The following is a 23,788-nucleotide window of genomic DNA, read 5'->3' as shown; positions in this document are numbered from 1 at the left end:
TATATCAAAATAAAACAAGTTTTGCCTTATTACATAATATATATTACATATTATATTTCTTTAAAAAGCCCTATATAAAGCAGAATGGGGTTTTTTTTGGGGGGGGGGAGATACATTTTAATGACTATATGTGAAACCTACAAGTATAAACTTAATTAGAAAGTCTGGTTCCAGAAAATCATAACTTGGTTTTAATACCAAACACAGCAGTAAGTTTCCTGAATCATGTGGTCAATGGGATCTCAAAAATCTCATGTTTTACAGCTTGAGTGCTTTTTTTCCTAAATGGATTTTTAACATACTGCATATGGCTACTGAAGACCAAAGATGAACTAATATTTTAGAAGGCAGTTAGATGACCTTTGTTCTACTTGGATTTTCAGCTCTCTTGTATTCAGATTTATGAACTCTATTTGGAATTTACACAATCTAAACAAAGGGCTTGTTAGCTGCTTGAGAATGGATAACTTTTAGATATAAAGACATATAGCCTTCAAGGATTATTTTTCCTAGTCATTTAGAATATTTTATAATGTCACTATCTTATCATTAATATTCTTTTAAAGTATATGTCTTCTGAATAATCTGTAAAGTAAAATGTTGAGAGAGAAGTTTAGAAACATCCATTTAATCATCAGGTAGGAAATATGTCCACTAGAGTGAATGCTAGAATTAAAAAGCATGTTATTTTCAGCATACAACAAAATTACTTACAAAACTACTTACTTACAGAGGAACTATTCAAGAAAAAAACCAGAAGACTAGCAGAAAAGATCACCTACAACTGAAGATATAAAAGAGAACCACAACAAGACAGGTAAGAGGTTCGGAGATGCAGTATAGTCAATACCCATACCCCTGGGTGGGCAACCCACAAATGGGGGGAAATAATTTACAATTGCAGAGGTTCCTCCCAAGGAGCAAGGGGTCGGAGCCCCACACTGGCTCCTCAGCCCAGTGGCTCTGCATTGGGAAGACAAGTCCCCAGAACATTTGGCTTTGAAGGCCAGCAGGGCTTACTTTCAGGAGAGCCGGGGCTTTGGGGAATAGAGACTCCACTCCTAAAGGGCACACACAAAATCTCACACGCTCCAGGACCCAGGGCAGAAGCAGTAATTTGAAAAAAGCCTGGGCCAGACCCATCTGCTGATCCTGGAGAGGCTCCTGAAGAGACAAGAGGCAACTAGAGCTCACCCTGGGGACACAGACACTGGTAACAGTCATTTTGGGAAGCTCGTTCTACCACGAGAATGCTGGCGACGGCAAGCACCATTTTGGAATCCTCCTTCTAGCTTTTTACTGCCAGGATGTGAACCCACAGGTCTGCTGCCTTAAGACCCCGAGGCCACAGATATCCCAGCCCTGTCCACCAGAGGGCCCAAGACCCAGCTCACACACCAGTACGCTCACACTAGCCATGGGCCCCCCGGGGCCCTGCAATCAGAGACCACAGGACCTGGCTCTGCCCACCAGCGGGCCTGCAACAGTCTGGGGGCCAGCCTCACCCACCAGTGGGTAGGCACCAGCCCCAGGACCCCCTGGGCCCTGGCCCTGGCCACCAGTGGGCTGAAATACCGACTCCAAGACCTCCAGGACCGCCTGCATCCACCAGTGTGATGGCACTAACCTCAGAACCTGGCCTCACACACCAGTGGGAAGGCACCAGCCTGGGGATCCTCTTGACCCCAGCCCCACCCACCAGTGGGCCAACACCAGCTCTGGGGCACCTTGGACCTCTCAACCAACTGCCACAGGATCCAGCCCCTCCCACCAGCTTTGAGACACCCCCGACCCCATAGACAGTCATGTCAAGAAACAGCCCCACCCACCAGTGGGCCAACACCAGCTCTGGGGCACCTTGGACCTCTCAACCAACTGCCACAGGATCCGGCCCCTCCCACCAGCTTTGAGACACCCCCGACCCCATAGACAGTCATGTCAAGAACCAGCCCCACCCACCGGCAGGCCAAGACTAGACCCGGGGCCCTTGGCCCCACAACCACCTACTCCAGAACCCAGCTCTGCCCACCAATGCAAGGAGCCCCAGGGCCCCACAGCCAGCAGCCTTGTGACCCAGCCCCACCCAACGGCAGCTGGCAGCCACCACGCAAGGCAGGGCCTGACAACCAACCAGACCCGGGACCAGCCACGCCTTCCAGACCACCCACAGTAGCCAGCCCATCACAGGAGGGCCCATACAGCCCACACAGGGGGCACCCCTAGAGCACACAGGTCCGGTGACCAGAGCAGAGTGTGCTGCTGGCATGCAAAGGACATCTCCTATAAAACCTGCTTCTCCCAGGTTGGAAAAACATAACCAACCTACCAAATACATAGAAATAAAAACAGCAAATTAAGAACAACGAAGCAACAGAGGAATATGTACCAAATTAATGAACAAGATAAAACCCCAGAGGAACTAAGTGAAGTGGAGATAGGCAATCTAAACCTGATAAAGAGATCAAGGTAATGATCATAAAGTTGTTCAAAGAACTCTGGAGAAGATGAAATGAAAAGGGTGAGAAGTCAGAAGTTTTTAACAAAGAGTTAGAAAATATAAAGATGAACCGAACAGAGAAGAACACAATAACTGAAATGAAAAATACACTAGAAGGAATCAACATTAAATTAGATGACATAAAGGAATGGATCAGAAAGATGAAAGATATAGTAGTGGAAATCACTGAAGCTGAACAGAAAAAGAGAAAAAATAAATAAAAATGAATGAGGATAGTTTAAGAGACCTCTGGGACAACATCAAGCATACTAACATTCACATTATAGGGGTCCCAGAAAGAAAAGAGAGAGAAAGGGGCAGAGAACATATTTGTAGACATAAAGCTAAAAACTTCCCTAACATGGGAAAGGATAGACATCCAGGTCCAGGAAGCACAGAGAGTCCCAAACAGGATTAACCCAAAGAGGACCACACCAAGACACACAGTAATTAAAATGGAAAAAATTAAAGATAAAGAGAGAATATTAAAAGCAGCAGAGGAAAAACAACAAGTTACGTACGAACAAGGGAACTCCCATAAGGCTATCAGCTGACTTTTTAGCAGATACTCTGTGGGCCAGAAGGGAGTGGCATGATATATTTAAAGTTAAGAAAGGGAAAACCCACAACCAAAAATACTCTACACAGGAGGGCTTTCATTCAGATTTGATGGAGAGATCAAAAGTTTTACAGACAAGCAAAAGCTAAAAGAATCCAGCACCTCTAAGACAGTTTTACAACAAATGTTAAAGGGATTTCTCAAAGCAGAGGGGGAAAAAAAGGCCACAACTAGAAATATGAAAATTACAAAAGGAAAAAGCTCATTGGTAGAAGCAAATATACAGTAAAAGTAGTAAATCAACCATGTACAAAGCTAGTAAAAAGGTTAAAAGACAAAAATAGTAAAATCATCTATATCCACAATAAGTAGGTAAGAGATATGCAAAGTGATGTAAAACATGATGCCCAACAGTAAACATGAGAGGAAGGAGCAAAAATGAGTTTGAACTTAAGAGATCAGGAACTTAAAACAGTCACATGTATATACAGATTGCAAGATATAAACCTCACAGTAAACACAAACCAAAAATCAACAATAGATTCACATGAACAAAACAGAAAGGAATCCAAAGATAATACTAAAGATAGTCATCAAATCACAAAGGAAAAGAATAAAAAAGAACTACAAAACAACCCCCCCAAATTAACAAAATGGCAGTAAGTACACACCTATCCATAATTATTTTAAATGTAAATGGACTAAATGCTCCAATCAAAAGACACAGAGTGGCTGAATGGATACAAAAACAAGACCCATATCTATGCTGCCTATATATACACAACGGAATACTACCCAGCCTTGAAAAAAAAAGAATGAAATCTTGCCATTTGTGACAGCATGGATGAACCTAGAGGGTATTATTATGCTAAGCCAATTAAGTCAGACAGAGAAAGACAAATACTATATTTTACTTATATGCGGTATCAAAAAAAAAAAAGAACAAAACAAAACAGAAACAGTTATAGATACAGAGAACAAACAGGTGATTGCCAGAGGGGAGAGGGGTGGGGAAAGGAAAGAATAGGTGAGGGAGATTAAGAGGTACAAACTTACAGTTGCAAAATAAATGGGTCACAGGTATGAAATGATCACGTGGTGACCATTTTGAAATGTACAGAAATACCAATCACTGTGTTCTGTAACAGGAACTAACATAGCATTGTAGGTCAATTATACTTCAAAAACAAACTCACTCATAGAAAAAGAAGTAAGATTTGTGGTTACTAGAAGCAGGGGATGGAGGGACGTGGAGTTGGATGAAGGCAGTCAAAAGGTACAAAGTTTTAAGATAAATAAGTATTAGAGATGTAATGGACAACATGGTAATTATAATTAGCACTGCTCTATGTTATATATGAAAGTTGTTAAGAGAGCAAATCCTAAGAGGTCTCATTACAAGAAAAAACAATTTTCTATTTCCTTCATTTTATGTCTATATGAGATGACAGATGTTCACTAAACTTATTGTGATAATCATTTCATGATGTATGTATGTCAAATCATTATGCTGTATACCTTAAACTTATTCAGTGCTGTGTATTAATTACATCTCAATAAAACTGGAAGAAAAAAAAGCATGTTATTTTCTTTCCTTTTCCAAATTCCCTTACGCCTTGACTCTTTATGACACAAAATCTGTTTTTCAAGTACCTGTCCAAAATACAGTCTTATATTCTTTTGTTTTAAATCATTACTTACTGAATTATAAAGTAAAACCAATTTTAGATAGTATTTTAATAATATGTATTTTTCTTTTTAAAAAGGTTATAAAAACAACACAACATGGAAGACACAGTCATGAAAAATTAAAACTACATATAATCTTATTACCTTGGGATAATTAGTGTGAATATTTTGATACCTACCTTCCCAATCTTGTTTATGAATAACGGGTTAAGACTTTTTTTTTTTTTTTTTTTTGCGGTACGCGGGCCTCTCACTGTTGTGGCCTCTCCCGTTGCGGAGCACAGGCTCAGCAGGCCGCAGGCTCAGCGGCCATGGCTCAAGGGCTCAGCCGCTCCGCAGCATGTGGGATCTTCCCGGACCGGGGCACGAACCCGTGTCCCCTGCTTCAGCAGGTGGACTCTCAACCGATGCGCCACCAGGGAAGCCCGGGTTAAGACTTTTAAAATAGTGTTGTCCTCACTCTATAATCTACAGGGAAACATGCTTTTCAGAAGAGAAGCTGAGGACATATTTGGCTATTTGAAAATTAGTCCATCTACAAATAATAAATGCTGGAGACGGTGTGGAGAAAAGGGAATCCTCCTACACTGTTGGTGGGAACATAAATTGGGGCAGCCACTATAGAGAACGGTACGGAGGTTCCTTAAAAAACTAAAAATAGAGTTATCATATGAACCAGCGATTCCACTCCTGGACATATATGCAGAGAAAACTATAATTTGAAAAGACAAATGCACTCCAATGTTCATAGCAGCACTATCTACAGCAGCCAAGACATGGAAGCAACCTAAGTGTCCATCAACAGATGAATGGATAAGGGAGATGTGGTATATATACACAGTGGAAGATTACTCAGCCATAAAAAAGAATGAAATAATGCCATTTGCAGCAACATGGGTGGACCTAGAGATTATCATACTAAGTGAACTAAGTCAGACAGAGGAAGACAAATATATGATGTCAGTTATATGTGGAATCTAAAATTAAAATGATACAAGTGAACTTATTTATGAAATAGAAATAACTCGCAGACACAGAAGACAAACTTATAGTTACCAAAGGGGAAAGGGGTGGGGAGGGATAAATTAGGAGGTTGGAATTAAAATATACACAATACTATATCTAAAACAGATAACCAACAAGGACCTACTGTACAGCACAGGGAACTACACTCAAAATATCTTGTAATAACCTATAATGGAAAAGAATCTAAAAATGTTTTATATATATATGTATATAAATGTGTGTGTATATATATATAACTGAATCACTTAGCTGTACACCTGAAATTAACACATTGTAAATCAACTATACGTCAATAAAAATTTTAAAAAGGGAAAATAAAAATAAACTGAATTCCACACAGAAAAAAAAATTAATCCATAGATGTTAACTCGCATATACTAAATGAGACAGCCTGTACAACAGTTTAATGCCTAGATATAAACCTCATTATATTTAGACAGAGCAAACCAATGTTAAGAATATTTTCTCTAAAGGAAAGCAGCAAGCAAGGTAATAATTAGATAATCGTTCATTTACTTTGATCAACAAATCAATGTAAATAAGGGTTGAAGAACTATTCTAAGAGTATCATTTCTAAATATGGATGAACATAGCATTAATATTCAGATTATTACTTCCATTACCCAACCACAGATTAACTAAAACTGCACTAACCACCTTTCAGTAAATATGGATCACAGTGATTTTCTTTTCTGCTCTCTCCCTAGGGATCTCTAGTTTCAAGGCTTTAAAAGAGATCTTGTATGCTGATGCTGATGACTCCTAATTGCAATCTCTAATCCTGGCCTATCTTTAGGGCTCCAGGTGAAGGTACCCAACTGCGTCTCTGACATCTTTCTCTGGATATCTAACAGGCATCTCAAAATAACCTGCTTCAATATCAAGCCCCTGATTTTCTAGCAGATAAGTTACCACGTTATATTATTTTTTTACAATAATTACCTCTCATGAAGCCATTTCAAGAGTAAACACTGAATAGCTAGAAATTAAGCTCTAAAAAATTGAATTTATTCATTCAGATATGTGAGTGCCTACTACTGTGTTCAGTTAAACATTAGCTGAGCTCAATCAAATGCATTAAATGCAGCACTGAAAACTCAGTGAGAACCCATTCAAAGGTAGAAAAGTCTATTAAAATATTTTCATCAAATGTACTGCTTCTAACCTGCTATAAATAAAACTTAAGGGCAACTGGCCTTCAGAGTTCAATTCACTGTCCAGATTTTTATCTTATGTTCCCATTTTTGGCTTCCACAATATAGAACATATACCCAGGAATAAAGGACATAAATCCTACATATCGGTACTATTAATTCTAATCTGGTGGTTCAGGAGCTTTGGTGCTTACTTCCTGGCTCTCAGAAAACTCCAGAATATTAAGATTACTCAGCAGCTGAGTTTTATGAAACTTCAATTTGACATGGTGAAGGAGGTCTGAATTTGCAGGGGAAAAATTATAAAGAACTAATAGAAAACTAAGTTTTCCACGATTTTAATATGTTTTGCTAGCAACACTGAAGTTCCAAATCTGAAGACAAAGTTCATTTAGCATTAGAATACTTAATATTGGGGCAGAAATGTCACTTCATAAATTCTTATTCCCACTCACATTTCTTCTTGTGAACTAATTATTTAACAACTCATGCTCGATACATTTATTTAGAGAATACAAGTTCTTTAATTACTTTCATAAACAATCTAGCTGGTTGGGCTAGTAAGCTGCATTAACATGTACTGGCTAACTAGGCAGCTAAGAGATAAGGCATTTTTAATGCCTTAATAAAAAGCATGCTTTTTTTTAATAAAAAGCATCAATTAGAAAGTCTTAAATCACTATTCAACTGGCTCATATTTTTTAAAGTTTTTTTTTAATATTCAAAGGCTAGTAAGAATTTCTAGCTACCCCCTCAGAAAATAACACTTCAAAGATTTAAAAACATACTTCAATCAGACAAAAACAAGAACACATGAATTCTCTGTAAAATGTCTTACAATTAAGAGATTAGAGAAATTACTGAAATTTAGAATACATTCTCAATTATGCAATGCTACACCTTAGGTATTAGTAACAAAGTTCTTAATATTTTCTTCCTTTTTTTCCCCCAAAAGCTTGTTAGTTCCTATCAGCATTAAAAAGCAAAAAACAAACAAAAAAAACCTTTCTTTTATGATTATTCACTAGGATACTTGGAGAAAGCAGTGTGAATCTAAAAGCTCTACGGGCAGACACACTCAGTATTAGCAAAAGAATTTTCTTATAAAATCTCCAAAAGCCAACATCACTTCTCCCCATGCGGCTCAGAGGTTAAAACACAACACAGCATGAAAGGAAAAAAAAGAGGGTTCTGAAGGGACAGAAATTCACCACACCTTAAAGTCAGAGGTGATAGGCTATTTTCTAAACGGCCCAAACACTTTTATTAAAGTATCACAGACATTTTTACTTGACCAAAACTGAATCTATTACAAATTTTTTAAACTTGTTTTACTAGTCAGCTGAGCGTTACTATTTTGTACTCCAGTAAGGGAAGGAAATATGTCTTTTTAAATTTAACACACTGTCTCACCAACTCGTGACACAATGACAGTTTGGTATGTAAACTCACTAGGCATAATTTAAGCACTCTTAGAAGAATACACTTAACTAAATGGTACACGAAGCACCATTCAAAATTGCCTTAAAAGGATTAGTGGTACCTAACTGACAGCTAAAGGAAACTACTTACCTAGTATGGTCAGGCCAGGAGCAGGGAACCCTAAATATTTCTTCAGCTATATTTGGTATTTATCTTGGATCATTTCTATTCCATTTATTCTTTATCTCAGACTCTCACCTTTACTTTCCCCATTGTTTTATTCCTACTTCTGCATTCCCCTTAATTCTGTTTACTTACTCCCTTATATGTTGGGATTGCTCAAGTTACCTTCCTTGGCATTCTTATCCGTTCTCACTTCATTTTCATTTTCTCCCCACTCTAGGGACTTGATCTACCAAGTACACACCAGTACCTATGAAATTAAACTTCAGGGCAAGCTTGTTTCTTGAGCTACAGGCTCAATTTTTCAAATGCCTACCTTTATATTCACCCACATGTAGATCAAGTACCTCTCCCCAAAACCATCTAGATCTGATTATATATTCCCCGTTCTAATTTGCTTTTCTGAATCCCATATAACAGTTAATAATACTTCCATTTACCTAGTCAACAAAGTAAACCCCAGGTGTCACCTTTAATTCTCCCTTCACACTCAGTCTCCATAGCCGGCCAGTGGTGAAGTCCAATAATTATACCTGCAAACTGTTTCTCCAATCTGTCCTTTACGTTCATGCTGCCACTGCTTGAGTTCTGGGCAACATCAACTCTTATCTGGTCTCATGCAACAGCTTGCCTCTGGAATTTCTAAATGAGTTTCTTCCTTAAAAAGTATTTCCTATTCCCCTCGTCATCTAACCACTCCCACCCGAAGCCTGCTTTCATACTAGTCCCAGAATGGTGACGTCTCAGAAAACTGACCCATCCCTCCACTCCTGTGGGGAAGAGAGTAGGGCTGAGCAAGAGTTGTGTTCTGCTGCTAAAAGACTGAAAACCACTAGGAGATAAAACCATGGCATTTAACAACTTTATAAGGCCCACTTACCTGTTTAGCCTCAATATTACTTCCTCTTGAGCAATGATTTTCAAATTGCCCTTAGAATGGGTACCATACCAACCCACTGATCACAACCAGCATTATAAATAAACTATACTACATGTAACAAGGGTAAACTGCTTCATGTTACCTTCTATTTCAAATATGAGTACATCATGATGTAAGATTTTTCTGACTGTGAATTAAAGTCACCAATGTTTGAGTTCTTTTTACTGGCAAAAAGATGACCTTTCCCACTGTCTTACTAGTACTGTTCTCTCTCTCCTTCACCTATAAATTCTTCCTTATTCTTTAATATTTAAGTATCTTAAAATTAAAAGATACAATTTCACCCTCATCACATTGGCAAAAATGTTAAAGTCTACCAAGTGCCCATGAGAACACTGGGAATCAGGGAGTTATTCAATGCTTAGGGAAAAATTATTTGTATTTTTAATTGCAGCATTTTTTTTAATAGTGGAAAAACTGGAAACAACCTAATTATCCAAACAATGGAATACTATACAGCAGTTAAAATGAATTAACATATATCAACAGATAAATTTCAAAACCAATAGTGAATAAGAAAATTTCTAAAAACTAGACACATTCTAAAGAATATGATATTACTGATGTAACTTTTTAAAGACACAAAACAATATTAAAATAAAGTCAACTTATACTTTACTAGCTGAGAAGATATTAATGTGCATAATATCTTAACTCAGAGCTTAAGCCATATAATTAAAAATATAGAAAAAGTGATCACCGTAAACATAAATCATGTTATTTACAATTTCATGGCTGGCTACAGGCTCCCCCAGGTAAGCCTGATACATAGTGCAGGCTGAAAATCAGGGCTCTAAAACATATTGATCAATGATTCTGTTAATGGTTAATTCCATCTACTGGAATTCCATCAGTCCTTTTACATCTTTATGAGTCTCCTATTTAACCGCAAATATTTACGGGAGTATACCTTAAGCCTCTATTTTCCAAGTTGTGTTCCACAGAATTAAAAACATTTTATGCACCCCCCCCCCAAAAAAACTCATAGTCAAATAAAAATCATCTTTTGTTTAGGCTCATGTTTATCAAACATATTTAACCTCTTTCAGGGCACTCACATCAGTAATCTCTACCTTAAGTTTTTAGCAACTAACATCTTTTGGAAGCCTGACAGCTGGAAATAAGGCCCTGGACTGGCAGCCTCAGGGTGAAAGAACTAAAAATGTTTTTTTTTAATTCAGAAACATTTCACCACCTTTAACTAGTGGGGATGGAAAGGCAGAGAGGATGATGTGTAAGATACAGTCCTTGCCCTCAACTCCAGAGAAGAAAATAACCACAGATAATATACTAAAAAGGAAAGCTCAAAATCATATTATGAAAATACAATGAAGAATACCTAACATAACCCTGGTGGCCAGAGAGAGGCCCAGCAAGGTTACCAAGGATGGCTTCCTGTGAGAGTAATGGGTAAGCTTCACCTCACAGCAAGAACAGGAATTGGCTAAAGGATGGAGGAGCATTCAAAGCAAAAGGGGCTACAAAGGTAAAGACAGTGATGGATACAAATCAAACTACCCTGAAATACCATTTTTCACCTACCAGGTTGGCAAAGACCCCAAAGTATGCTAAACTGTTTATGAAAAAACAAGCACCTTCATATATTGCTGGTGAAGGTATGCGCTGGCACAGCCTCTAAGGGAAGCAATTTGGCAATACCTATTAAAATTTCAAATCTATATACTTCCTGACTCAGCAAGTCCAGTTTTAATATTTTAGTGTTTGATTCATTAACACAAATATTATTCATTACACAGTGTATTTTAATAAACTAAAGCATCTGCACACAATAAGTACTACATACATACTATTAAAAAAAGAACAAGGTGAAGAATAGCTTAAATAATATGTTATCATTGAGTAAAAAGGGATGGGATAAAGAAAAAGAATATTTCCCTCTGTTGATTTGTATGTATATATTATTTCTGGAAAGAAAAACAAGAAATTGATTAGCATTGGTTACTTCCAGGGACAAAAACTGAGTGCCTGGTGACAGGAATAAGAAAAAGACTTTTCCTTGCATACTCTTCTGTATCGTTTACATTTTGAACCATTTTAACGTGCTACTGATCCATAAATAAGTTAATTAAATAAGCACAACATCTCATGGAAATTAAAGCAGTTTGAAATCAATGGAAAATGAAGTTCTAGACAAGAACTGATTAGAAATGAAGCTCAACAGGTGGACAGGAGTCAATTCATGAAAGGCCTTGTTCTAGCACAGTAAGGATAATCAAGGTTCACCTACAATAATGTTTCTCGAAGTCTGATCTGGGGACCACTTGCAAACGTGGAGAGCTTGCTAAAAATGCAAAGCCCTGGACAAAGCATCAGCAAGCTTAAGGGTATGGTTCAAAGAGGCAGAGTCTGAGAGTTCTCCACAAACTGAATCTTTATATTGAGGGGGATGAGAATAAGGTTCAGGTACCTGCATTCTAACAAATTCCCTGGGTGACTCTATAGGTTATAGGGAGCTTCTGAGGGGTTTTAAGCAGAGGAGTAAAGTGGCCAGATGTTCACTTTGGATAGACCGTTTTGGTTCCTGTGTCTGGAAGATTTGAAAGGAGTGAGGCTCCGTTAGAAGGCTCTCTGGCAGTACTCCAGATCATGTTCTTTAATTTGATAAATACTCATATTGCATACACTACACTCATTGCACATGTGGCAAAAATATTATCTACCCAAGAGCTACAACCTAAGCTACACCAGTGTTTTAAGGAAACTGAGTAATGGAAACAAAATCCAAGGCACAGCAACTCCCAAATCTGCTAAGAAGGCAATAACTAGGAAGAATGTAAACCAATAATAGAGGGACCACTAAATGAAATTATTCCATCCCATTAGGAAATTAATTTTTTTTTTTTTTTTTTTTTTTTTTTTTTGCGGTACGCGGGCCTCTCACTGTTGTGGCCTCTCCCATTGTGGAGCACAGCCTCCCGACGTGCAGGCTCCGCGGCATGTGGGATCTTCCCGCACCGGGGCACGAACCCATGTCCCCTGCATTGGCAGGCGGACTCTGAACCACTGCGCCACCAGGGAAGCCCAGGAAATTAACTTTTTAAAAAAAACTAAAAATGGAAACCATTAAAGGGGGTTGCTTCTGGGGTTGTAAGACTTGGAGTCAGGGCAGAGAAGGGTGGAAACTGCTCATTTTTTATTTGGTATATATTAAAATATTTTGAAATGAAACATTCTCTTTGGCCAACAAGGCATGTTTAATGACGTCAAAACCCTTTCCAATCAGCTTTGATTCACCTAAAGGTCTAGTTTGTGAGTGTCATCAACTCTGTTAATATAAGATCCACATCCACCAACAGCTACATCACTTATGATGCAAGTAAATTGTAATAATAGTTCAATTAGCCCTTGCCAAGTCTTGAGCCAGTAGATGTAAAATCACTGAGTAGAAATCCTCCATTCACAAGAAAAGTCACTGACAGGTTAGGCGGAAGGGAAATGCAAGAATTAAAAATAAACCAATGTAAAACCAATATGAAAGAGCAAATGAAAGTCAGACTTTCATCCAGTCTGTACATGCTTTATCAGCTAAGAAGTATTTCCTCTAATTGTTTAAGTTTCTACAAAGTTAGAGAACCACAAGGCTTCAGGGTATGAAATTATACTAGCACTCCATCCCTCTTCTTCCATTTGCATTTTAACAAGTGACCTAATAGAGATCTATTTTGCCACAAAACAATCACCACCACCACAGCAAAAGAGAACCCTCTGGTACAAAACTTCAGGTTACCAGGACACCACAGACATAGCCAGCCACGGTGCCAGAAGACTCAAGTAAGCACTTGGCCACTTTCTTTTATATCCGATTCACATGATTCATATACCTTAGTATCTTTTACCCTAGGAAAACAGCAAACAGTATTAATCATCGTGTCATTCCTATTACAGAATCCCATTTTAGAACAACTTCACAGTCTAGTATTATTTGGTCTGTTCCTGATCTCTGGTCCGGGCTCCACCTAATACTATGCCATTCTGAATACTGGCCTTAACATAAATGATAAAACTCAAATCAGTAAGAAACAAATCCAGTAAAATTTAATTGAAATGATAGCAACAACAACTATTTCAAAACTGTGCTCTACAGTCCAGAAGTTTTACTTCAAAAGTTTTCTTATTCCAAACAGCATACTTAGCAATAGGCAAATATTTACCTATTACAGATTTCTCTTCAGATACTCAGAGTGGGTGTACTAGGTAGTTCGATTTTTAAAGACTTGATTTGCCTTACATTTAAAAAGTTTTGATTAGTGTCAATCTAGTTCAGAGGTCCAAGAATTAATCTAATTCAGATGCCACTCATATTCTTGAGGCCTTGTAAAAGTTCTTCAGTTTTAAAATACCAGAAAGGGCCTTGGAGGCTACCTAGTCCAATCCTAGTATTTCACACACTGAACTAGGTGAAAGCACTTTGAAAACGACAGCACAACACAAAAAGTATCGCTGTCACCAAGAAGGCCCACGGAAGTTAAAAGGAAGTTAACCACAGAGAACCTGGGCCTGGCTCCAAGCTCCTGACCCTGAATCCCACACTCTGAACATGCCAATCAAGTATACTATTTTTACTTGTCGTGAGAGGCTTCCATAAAATTGTATGAAGAACATATTTAGGGGTATATGGCATCCGACAACTTCTAAAAAGTAGGTCTGCAAAATTAGGAGTACAACCCATATGGCACACCTCTTTCCCAAATCAGAAACGCTTGCTCCAATTTTATTCCCTACCTCAGCCTCAACTTCACTCCCTAACACAAACTCAACTACTCCGACCTCCTGCTCCAACTGTTTGCTGATTTACTCTTTAAATGATGCAAATGTTTTCTATAAATTGCTACCTTCAAACACTAGGGAAAAGGAGAGAAACCTGCACCTAGCATGGCCACCCGATGAATACAGGGGCCCTCCTCAATTAACTCATTAAACAGTCAAGAAGTTAAATGCTGAAAACAGTCAGTACTTAAACAAGGATGATTTACAATTTCATTCTGATACCTCCACAAAATAGTACCAAAAGATTGCTGATGATTACGAACCAGAAGTTCAGAACAGGCTGTCTACTCTTGCACAGAATTCTACAGGATTATGGTTACAGGCAATTTATTCCAAAGCCTTTTGGTGCAGTGTCAACAATTAGAGATTTCCAATGGAGATTTTTCTGGACATACTGCTCATGGTAGCATCATCACTCTCGTTTCCTTAAAGTGGGTGGGGACATGGGATCAGAAGTTCCAAGAATAAGAGTGAAGGCAGATAATATTCAGGGTTCCCCCCCCTTAGGTGTATTTATATACTTTGCAAAGTATTAGTAAATATACCAAATATAGTCTGTTGTGGAGGCACTACTATATTATATAGACCTAGACGCTGTATTTCATAATTACCCTGTTTACCTGCCTTTTGTCTGGACCTTGCTACTTAACAACATTCAAATTTTCCCCGCTGCTCTGCCCAGCACTGGAGACACGTGAGCTTTTGATACAAACTCCTGGAACCTTGTCTGAGAACCACGTTCCAGCGCGGAAAAGGCTGAACCAGACCGGCTCCCCGGAGTGCCCAGGCCTGGCAGTCCTGCCCACTAAAAGGGGGTGTGTCTGCGGTACCATAGCTTCTTTTCCGCTGCCCATAGCGGCGCCAAGGGGCTCCCTTTCCCCCAGGTCGGCCTGCGGAGCGATTCCCAGAACCGCACCCCCAAAGTCACGGCCGAGCCAGTGAGCGAACCAACGCCGGGCCGAGGCACAAGGGCGGGGGCCGCCGGGACCCACCAACTGCTTCAGGTCCTCCTCAGAGAGCTCCGCGTAACGGTACCGCTGCTGCTCGAACTCGTACCGGGTGGTTTTGGCCACCACCACCACCCGGGACGGGCGGAAGCCGCCGTCGGGGCGGCTGCCACAGCCCGCCAGCTCGCGCGGCTGCCCCTGCCCCAGGTGCCGCCGGCCGCCGCCGTCACCGCCGAGCCGCGGCCGCGCGGCGGGGCCTCCCGCCCCTGGCCCCCTCAGCGCCGCTGCCCGGCCGCCCGCCACGCGACGACAGCTGCCCAGCAGGAAGCCTCGGTAACAAGTCATCGTCGGCCCGGCAGCAGCTGCAGGCCCGGGCTCCCGCCTCCGCTTCCAGCCGCCAGCAGTGCGCGCCGCTCGCGCCGCCCCGGCCTCTACGTTCCAGCCGGGCGGGCAGAGGTTAAGTGCACAGCCGTGCGTGGCCGGCGCCGCAGAGGGGACGTGCCCAGACGTTGACGGGGGCGGGGAAAGCCGGGCGATTGGGAGCCGGGAGAGCCCTCAAGAGGGAAAGGTGGGCGGGGAAAAGCTGGAGGCCTCCAGGTGGTGGGTTGTGTTTGTTTGGGGAGCCCTTTCCATTGACGCCTGCGCAGTAGCCGCTTCCCCGCCCGGGGACCGACCTCTAGCTCCACCCCTTTCCCCCCGCGGTCTCCACCCTCCCCCAGGCCACCGCTTCCAGCCAATCAGAACCCGCAGCGGTTTCGGAGGCTGAGGAGCTTCAGGGATTGGCTGCGGCCGGGGGAAGGGCTGGAATTCTATTTGGTGTTGGATCTAAACCCAGCTGGAACTGGTCTGAGGCTGCGCCGGCCCTTCGAGTGCGGTTTTAAGGGCTTGGCGGGAACGTGTGTGAGGCCGCAGCTTCTTGCTCGGGGTCAGTCCTTTTTTCGTTATTGCACGTAAGACTAGACTCTTTTATTATTGCACATAAGACTAGACCCTTTGTTCGTTCATTCAGCCACCTCGTATTGGATGGCTGATACGTCCAGCTCTGGGCCAGGGTTTGAGGAGACGGACTCAGGACCAGCTGCACAATTTGCGGGGCCTAGTGCAAAATGAAAACGCAGCCCCTTGTTCAGAAATTGCTAAGAATTGCAAGAGGGATAGACAGCAGTAAGCCGAGCACCGGGCTCATTTAAGCATGGTACCCTGTGGGATTGCGCAGGTGGTACATCTGCTAACCTCCAAAAAACTATTGGGGTGGAGGGGAGGTGTTAGCCTTTGAGAAAGTTAGAGGATGATGGATAGACGAGTCTGGCCAAATGGAAAATTTCTAGATGGGAAGCTATGGTTGAAAAAGTAGATAGGAAAAGAGTGAAAGGTAGAGAATGTTAATAATTTGGACCTTATCCTGGAGGCAGTAGTTAGCCTTTTGAAGGCTTTTAACTGGAATGAAATGAGTCCTGAGAGCAATGTTTGATGACTTGATCTGGTTTTCGAATGTGGAACAAATTGGGAGGCAGGAGGAGGAAGGGAGACTTGGGCGCTGTTGGAATAGTTACTCTTGGATCGAAGCTAGAGTAAAAGTAATGGAAATAGAAGAAAATGCTCCTGTTACAAGAGGAGAATCAAATGGCAGTGCACATCCTAATGTTTATCCCTCCTGCTCTTTAGATCCTTTTGCTTTGGCACTCTCTTCGCTTCTTTGTAGTCCGAGCACTATCAATAACTAGCTTTTGGACTTTGGGCAGGTTGCTTCATCTTTCTGGGCCTCAGATTCCTCATCTATAAAGTGAGGGAGTTGAACTAGAGTGATTCCAAGGTTCTGCCAAGCCCAAATTGATTCCAAATCTGTGACTTACTTTTCAGCTAGCCATCAACGCCAGCATTCACTCTTGGGTTCACTGAATATTTACTGAGTCCCTACTATGTGCCAGGTAGTATATTAGACTGGGAAATACACAGTGCAGTCTGATAGATGTTTGCTTTTAGTAGGTCACTGACCCCTTCTGGCCAGGAACTTTGCCTCACAGGAGCTGCTAACAGTGACTCGTAGTGCACCCTAAAGCACACCTCTTAACTTCTGTGAGATGTGAGTTACTCATTTGTAACTTTGAACATCCTCAAGGTCCTTTCTAGTCTTACTAGTTCAACACTTTATAATTCCTTAGATACTAGGAAGGAAGAAAAGGGAGAAGTCACAGATGACACTGAGCTTTGAAGCTTGGTGACTAGGAGAATGTCAGTTGATCCATTTGACAGAAAAAATGAATTTAGAAAACCTGTTCTGGATCAAAGTCTATGAATTCTGTTATGCATATGCAAAATTTCAGACCCCTTTTCTTCCCATTTCACAGATAAGTACTCAAATTTTTGGATCTCCCCCGTTTCCAGCTACAAACTTGTCTACACTGACATCTTCTCATTTGGTATATCTCTTTGTCCATTGTTATTTTGGGATCCCATCTCCTTCCACCTGCTCAGAAATATTGCTCCGTCAGGTTATCACCTTTAATATACCTTTAATTATCCCTCTCTATTGGACTTTCCTCTTCACTGTTTAAACATGCTCATGTCTATGACATCTTTAAATTAAAAAAAAAACAAAAAACCTTTTATGCCCTAGCTTTTATATATTGCTTGTTTTCTCTTTACAGCTAAGATTCTTGAAAGAGTAGTTGGTTCATCATTGGTCAACATCCCTGCTGCCTATTCATCTGTCAACCTGTTGTAATCTAGTTTCTCCGTGCTACTTTACTAATTACTGCTATTTCCATGGTGACCAAGGATGTGATTGTAAACTCAGAAGACATTTATCAGCCCTTAACTGACTTGGTCTTCCTGCAGCATTTGAAATGGTTATCATTTCCTTTTGAAATTTTTTACTCTGGTTCACAGCACACCAGTCCCTAATGGTGGTCCTCCCATCTTTCTGTCCCTTTTCTGGATTCTTCCTAAGCTCATATTTGGGATCTATCCTTCCCTATCCTTGCCGTCCCTTCTCTCTGTCTCTCTGTCTGTCTGTCTCTCTCTTTCTCTCTGTGTCTCTCTCTCTCTCTCTGGCTCTCTCTCTCTCTCTGGCTCTTTCTCTCTGCACTCTTCTGCATGAGCTTATCTACTCTTGTGTAATGAAAAGAGCTTGGGTTTGGGATTTAAAAAGACCTTGGTTCAAATCCCAGCTTTACCATTTATTACCTTTGTCAACCTTGGACTGTTCCCTTAATCTTTCTGAGCCTACTTCTTCATTTACAAAATGTAATAGCTTACTTATAAAGCTGTAAATATATGTACAAATGCCTAGCCACATGCCCATTACAAAGTATACACTTGGCAAATATTAGTCCCTTTCCCCTTCCCTGACTTCAGCTACTACCAGTGTCTTTAGCCCAGACTATCTCCGGAGATTTACATCCTTATTTCTAGCTTCCTGTTGGATAACACCTCTTGAGTCTTACGTATACAACACGTCAATGGATATCAAATTATATTTGATTGCCTGCTGTGGGCGAAGCACCCTGCTAGGTGTTGGAGATAAAATGGGAAATAAATAAGTAGTCTCTCCCCTTGAAGAACATACAGTCTGTGCAATGATAAAATTATTCACAGAGTGCTATAGGAATTTGGAGGAACAAATCTTCATTCAGCCTAAGTGGAGTTAGGGAAAGCTTTCGGGAAATGTCTCAAGCTAAACCTTAAAGAGTGAGTTAGGTATTAGCCAGAATCAGCAAGAGTAAGAAAGGAATTCCACAGAGGAAACAGTATGAGCAAAGATATGGAGTAATAAAATAGCAGTTCTGAAATCCTAGAACATTTAGAGAGAGGCAGGCAACAGTGGGAGGTGAGGCTAGAGAGGTTGACAGGGAGAAAGACATGAAGTGTTATATCCATGCTTAGGAACTTGGCTTTTATCCTGTATATGCTAGGAAGCCACTGAAAGGAGAGAATGACATGGTTAGCTTTGCAAAAACTTCTTAGAAGAAACACAAGCAGTGAATACATATCTAAAAGATCCTCAACCTTATTAGAAATCAGAAAAATACAAATTAAGCTAATAGTGAAGTAGTCTTTTACATCCACTAGATTGGCAGAAATTAAGAAATATTGGTAATCCTCTAATTGTTTGAAAATTATTATATCATCAAGTATTTATTAGGCTAAACATTTGCCAGTTATTTCAATAACTCCTCCAATGCCATAGTTTCTAAATATTATCTTAGAAATTTCAACTATGTTCAAGTATTCGAGTTAGTCAATTCCAAGTATGATGTCAAAAATTACTCAGTACTGTGGGTATAATCTGGCCATTGCGAAACAAACCAAAGTGTTGGCATTCATGGATTTAATATCAGTTTCACCTACCCTCAAACAACTAAAATAATCTGTAGTATTATTTTAATTTTATATTTATTTTTATTTTTGCTGTGTTGGGTCTTCGTTTCTGCGCGAGGGCTTTCTCTAGTTGTGGCAAGCGGGGACCACTCTTCATCGCGGTGCGCGGGCCTCTCACTGTCGTGGCCTCTCTTGTTGCGGAGCACAGGCTCCAGACGCGCAGGCTCAGTAGTTGTGGCTCACGGGCCTAGTTGCTTCGTGGCATGTGGGATCTTCCCAGACCAGGGCTCGAACCTGTGTCCCCAGCATTAGCAGGCAGATTCTCAACCACTGCACCACCAGGCAAGCCCCCAATCTGTAGTATTATTGAATTTCAAACTCAAACCCCGCCTATGACAAGGCTGGTGTTCTTTCCTAGTGAACAAGCCTACCCAGTAGCCACATCTCAAGCAAGCTTAATTGTTCTCAACATTTTATGGGGAAGAAATTATATATCACTGTGATATTCACAACTTGAAGATTTACAAAGGTTACAATCTATCCTTTCCAATCCCTATAACCCCCTCCAGCTCACTTCATGTACATTCTGATTCTGAAAGATATATACGACCAGCCCCTGGCTTTTTTTTTTTTTTTTTTTTTTTTTGCGGTATGCGGGCCTCTCACTGTTGTGGCCTTTCCCGTTGCGGAGCACAGGCTCCAGACGCGCAGGCTCAGCAACCATGGCTCAAGGGCCCAGCCGCTCAGCGGCATGTGGGATCTTCCCGGACCGGGAAGCCCCACCCTCCCTGGCTTTTTAAAAAATGACGTGCACGTGCTCTAAGGCCTGTATAGGATATTAGGCCCTGACAACTAAGGGCTCCTGGCTTTGGCAGTAATGGTTGTAAAATATTTTAAGAGAGAACATTTTGCTGGTTTACAATTAAGCTGAATAACTTGGTATAAAAGTACTGTTGATAGAAAAGAATGTTTAGATTATCATAATATATAATCGGATATCATATTAAATATATCTTGTGTATCTTGTGTATTTGGGGAATATTTATCTAAGTAACTTTTAATAAAAGCAGCTTCTGGGACTTCCCTGGTGGCCCAGTGGTTAAGAATCCGCCTGCCAATGCAGGGGACACGAGTTTGAGCCTTGGTCTGGGAAGATCCCACATGCCGTGGAGCAACTAAGCCCATGCGCCACAACTACTGAGCCTGCGCTCTAGAGCCTGCAAGCCACAACTACTGAGCCCATGTGCCACAACTACTGAAGCCTGTGCGCCTAGAGCCTGAGCTCTGCAACAAGAGAAGCCACCACAATGAGAAGCCCACACACCGCAATGGAAAGTAGCCCCTGCTCGCACAACTAGAGAAAGCCCACGCACAGCAACGAAGACCCAATGCAACCAAAAATAAATAAATAAATATATTTATTTAAAATCAGCTTCTATGGAAGAAGATGTATGCTTTGAAATCACCCACCTAGTAACTTGTGAAAATGAATGTCATTATATGATTGATCACGTCACACTAAAGGGGGGGGCAAAGGATATAGAAAAGCCAAAAAGGAGAATGCTAGATGAAGATATAGGACAAGGAGAAACTATAAGATGTTTCTATTTCTATTACCCCCCAAAATATTACTAAATATATGCATAAAGAGTATAAGAAGGAATAGCAGAGTGGAAATGGGTTGAAAGTCATAAGCTAAATATCATGTTTCCGCTGTTAGTAGCCATGTCATAATCCCTAAATAAAATGTTTGAGGCATTGAGAAAATTCATCTCCACAACTAAAGAGGGGTCAAGAATGAACATGTCAGGAAGATAAGGAAAATCTCTGTTTCTCTGCTTTACTTTAGCAATTTAGCATAATCCCAATGTTCCCATATCAGCTAAGATCTTATAAGAGAACCAATTCTTTAATATCTTCTCCAGATGTCTCCCTGTTTATATTATGCTTCTAATGAAAATTTTCCTCCGAGTTTGTTCTGCATCAGAGTCACTCTTTTAGAATTAAAAAGAAAACACTTAAAACTTCTGATTTTCCATTCTTTTTATTCTTCCTTTCATGTTAGAGCTCTTCTTTACTGTTTTTTTTTTTCCTTCTCTCAACCTTTTCTCTCTTCCTCTCTTTCATTAAGTTTTCTTCTCCACTTCCTGAGTCATTGCTTAATTTAGAAGTAAAGGATTTTATTTACTGTATTTCTTCTGGAGTCACTAGAAGAATTAATGAAAGTTAAATACTCAGTAGCTAAATTTTACTAAGTTATAGTTAGTGATAGGGAAAGCAAAACTTTCATCAATTATAACATACTAGCTAAATTATAGTCTAAAAGAGTAATTCAACTTTCATATGCTAAACTTTCAAGCATTAGATTTGACAATAAATGCATATATATAATTGCTTTTACTATTATCTATGGTATATACTATAATAAAGTAATGTAACTTTTTAAAAATATGTATTCACATGTATACTTCCATGTGAATATTGTTCTTCAAAGTAGAAATGAAGCTATACTCTTATCCCAAATATGTTGTCACTGTTCAGAACGTTTTCAGAAATCATTTTGTACTGTGAATTATTCCTTATTATGGACTGAATGTTTATGTTCTCCCAAAATTCATATGTTGAAGTCTATCCCACAATGTGATGGTATTTGGAGATGGGGCTTTGGGAGGTAATTAGGGCTAGATGAGGTTATGAGGGCCCTGGTCTGATGGGATTAACGTCCTTATAAAAAGAGACACCAGAGAACCTGCTGTCTTTTTCTCCCTACAGCCTCCCCGTGCTCCCACAAGAAAGAGGTCATGTGAGCACACAGTGAGGTGGTGGCCCCTACTTGTGTAACTCCTGAAGTGTCTCTGAAACAAATCTCAAAAGAGGAACATCAAAATTCTGTTGCACAATTGTTGAAATTACTGTGTTTTACCTTAATAATGGCATTTAAGAAAAAAAGGTCATTTGGCTATAAAAGGTCTCTGTACAGCCTCACCTACTAGAATATTAATGACAATTTAATTACATAAATAAAGCAAAGAACAAGTTAACATATTTCACTTTTTGTATAGTTACTGTTTTGATACATAGGTAATGTATTTTGTTCATTCCTTTAACAAATATTGAATACTGACCGTGAGTCAAGCATATAGAAGGTGCGATAGATACAAGTGCAAGAGCAGATATTCTCTTTAAAGGAATTCATACCATGAATATATAATATTATAGAATTAGGAAGTCCAAAGGTTAAATGAAAATACACATTTCCCAGAAGAAAAACATGATTTAATAACATGTTAACGTGCAGTTATAACATTTTTCAAAGAAATGACTCTGGAAGTTTTGTAAAATATTTGTTTTATGGCCAGACAATATATGACTGAAAAAATAAATATCTTAGACATTTATCAAATCCAGCAATTTATAATTTTAACTATTGTATCCATCAATGTGATGAATAGTCCAAATTAGTTACCAAATCTTATTCTAAATTAACTTCTTCAAAAATGAAAAATTTTGAACTTCCAAAGGCCATGTGTCTCTTAAATTCTGCCATTTTCTCCACAATAATCAAAATATAAAACCTCAGAATTATTATACTACACAGAGAAACATTTTAATTGCAACAAATTATATTTCTTGGACCTTTCTATAAAAACTGTTCCAGGAATGAATAGGATCTTCTCATTTAGTTATTAGGATGGCTTAGATTTTTTCAGTAAGGTGATCTTTTTGTAGATGTTTTCATGTTTATAGTAGGTAGCACTCATGAACAGGCAACCGACTGTCTGTGGGTCCACCTAGAAGAATCTGTGATATAAATTTAAAATAATTTATTGTACAATATTGTATTCATTTAGGATTAATATTGAATACAACTGAACATGAATATTCATGAATATGCTTACTAGCAAGGAAATAAAATATATATAGAATCTGCATATTTTTAAGTAACGTTTGGAAATGTTCCTAATTTTAAATGTGACATTTTCAGATAATTAAACCTTTCCTTAATTCCTGGGCAACAAAGTTTAAAAAGTCAGACATTTTATTGCTTCCGTAACATTTAGCATTTGTGTGTAACACTTCCTAGAGAAAGTACTAAGTAAGGAGGGGAGAGGATGGGTTCATAAGATTGGCATTTACTTGGCCTTATTTCCATTGTTTCTCATGTTGTATGAAGGTAGTTGCATATCACCCCTTTCCTAAAATGGAATATGGTAGAATATAGATTCTATTCATAAACGTGTCATTTGTTGATGAAATAATTTT

At 39.7% G+C, this 23,788-nt stretch overlaps 2 protein-coding genes and 2 long non-coding RNA genes across 6 annotated transcripts in view; 2 read left to right on the top strand and 2 right to left on the bottom strand.

The window, feature by feature from the left end:
* NADK2 (NAD kinase 2, mitochondrial) overlaps positions 1-15,663 on the bottom strand; it is a 49,425-nt gene extending 33,762 nt beyond the window's left edge. For both annotated transcript variants that reach the window (XM_060009589.1, XM_060009590.1), the window contains exon 1: positions 15,251-15,663. In XM_060009589.1, the coding sequence (XP_059865572.1) occupies positions 15,251-15,550 (300 nt within the window). In that variant the 5' untranslated portion in view covers positions 15,551-15,663. The remainder of the gene's footprint in view (positions 1-15,250) is intronic.
* LOC132423633 (uncharacterized) lies at positions 6-10,442 on the top strand. Its single transcript, XR_009519020.1, has 2 exons — positions 6-817; positions 6,479-10,442. It is a non-coding gene; the product is annotated as an uncharacterized lncRNA (long non-coding RNA).
* Positions 15,664-16,035: 372 nt separating the features above from the next.
* The window catches only part of LOC132423629 (uncharacterized), a 39,840-nt gene continuing 32,087 nt past the window's right edge, over positions 16,036-23,788 (top strand). For both annotated transcript variants that reach the window (XR_009519019.1, XR_009519018.1), the window contains exon 1: positions 16,036-16,130. This is a non-coding gene — a long non-coding RNA (uncharacterized lncRNA). The remainder of the gene's footprint in view (positions 16,131-23,788) is intronic.
* RANBP3L (RAN binding protein 3 like) overlaps positions 22,121-23,788 on the bottom strand; it is a 47,687-nt gene continuing 46,019 nt past the window's right edge. The window contains exon 15 of the mRNA XM_060009588.1: positions 22,121-23,326. Within this exon, the coding sequence (XP_059865571.1) occupies positions 23,283-23,326 (44 nt within the window). The 3' untranslated portion in view covers positions 22,121-23,282. The remainder of the gene's footprint in view (positions 23,327-23,788) is intronic.

Source organism: Delphinus delphis, chromosome 3 (assembly GCF_949987515.2).
Source record: "Delphinus delphis chromosome 3, mDelDel1.2, whole genome shotgun sequence".
Classification (NCBI taxonomy): domain Eukaryota; kingdom Metazoa; phylum Chordata; class Mammalia; order Artiodactyla; family Delphinidae; genus Delphinus; species Delphinus delphis.
This window is presented reverse-complemented; position numbering and strand designations above follow the sequence as displayed.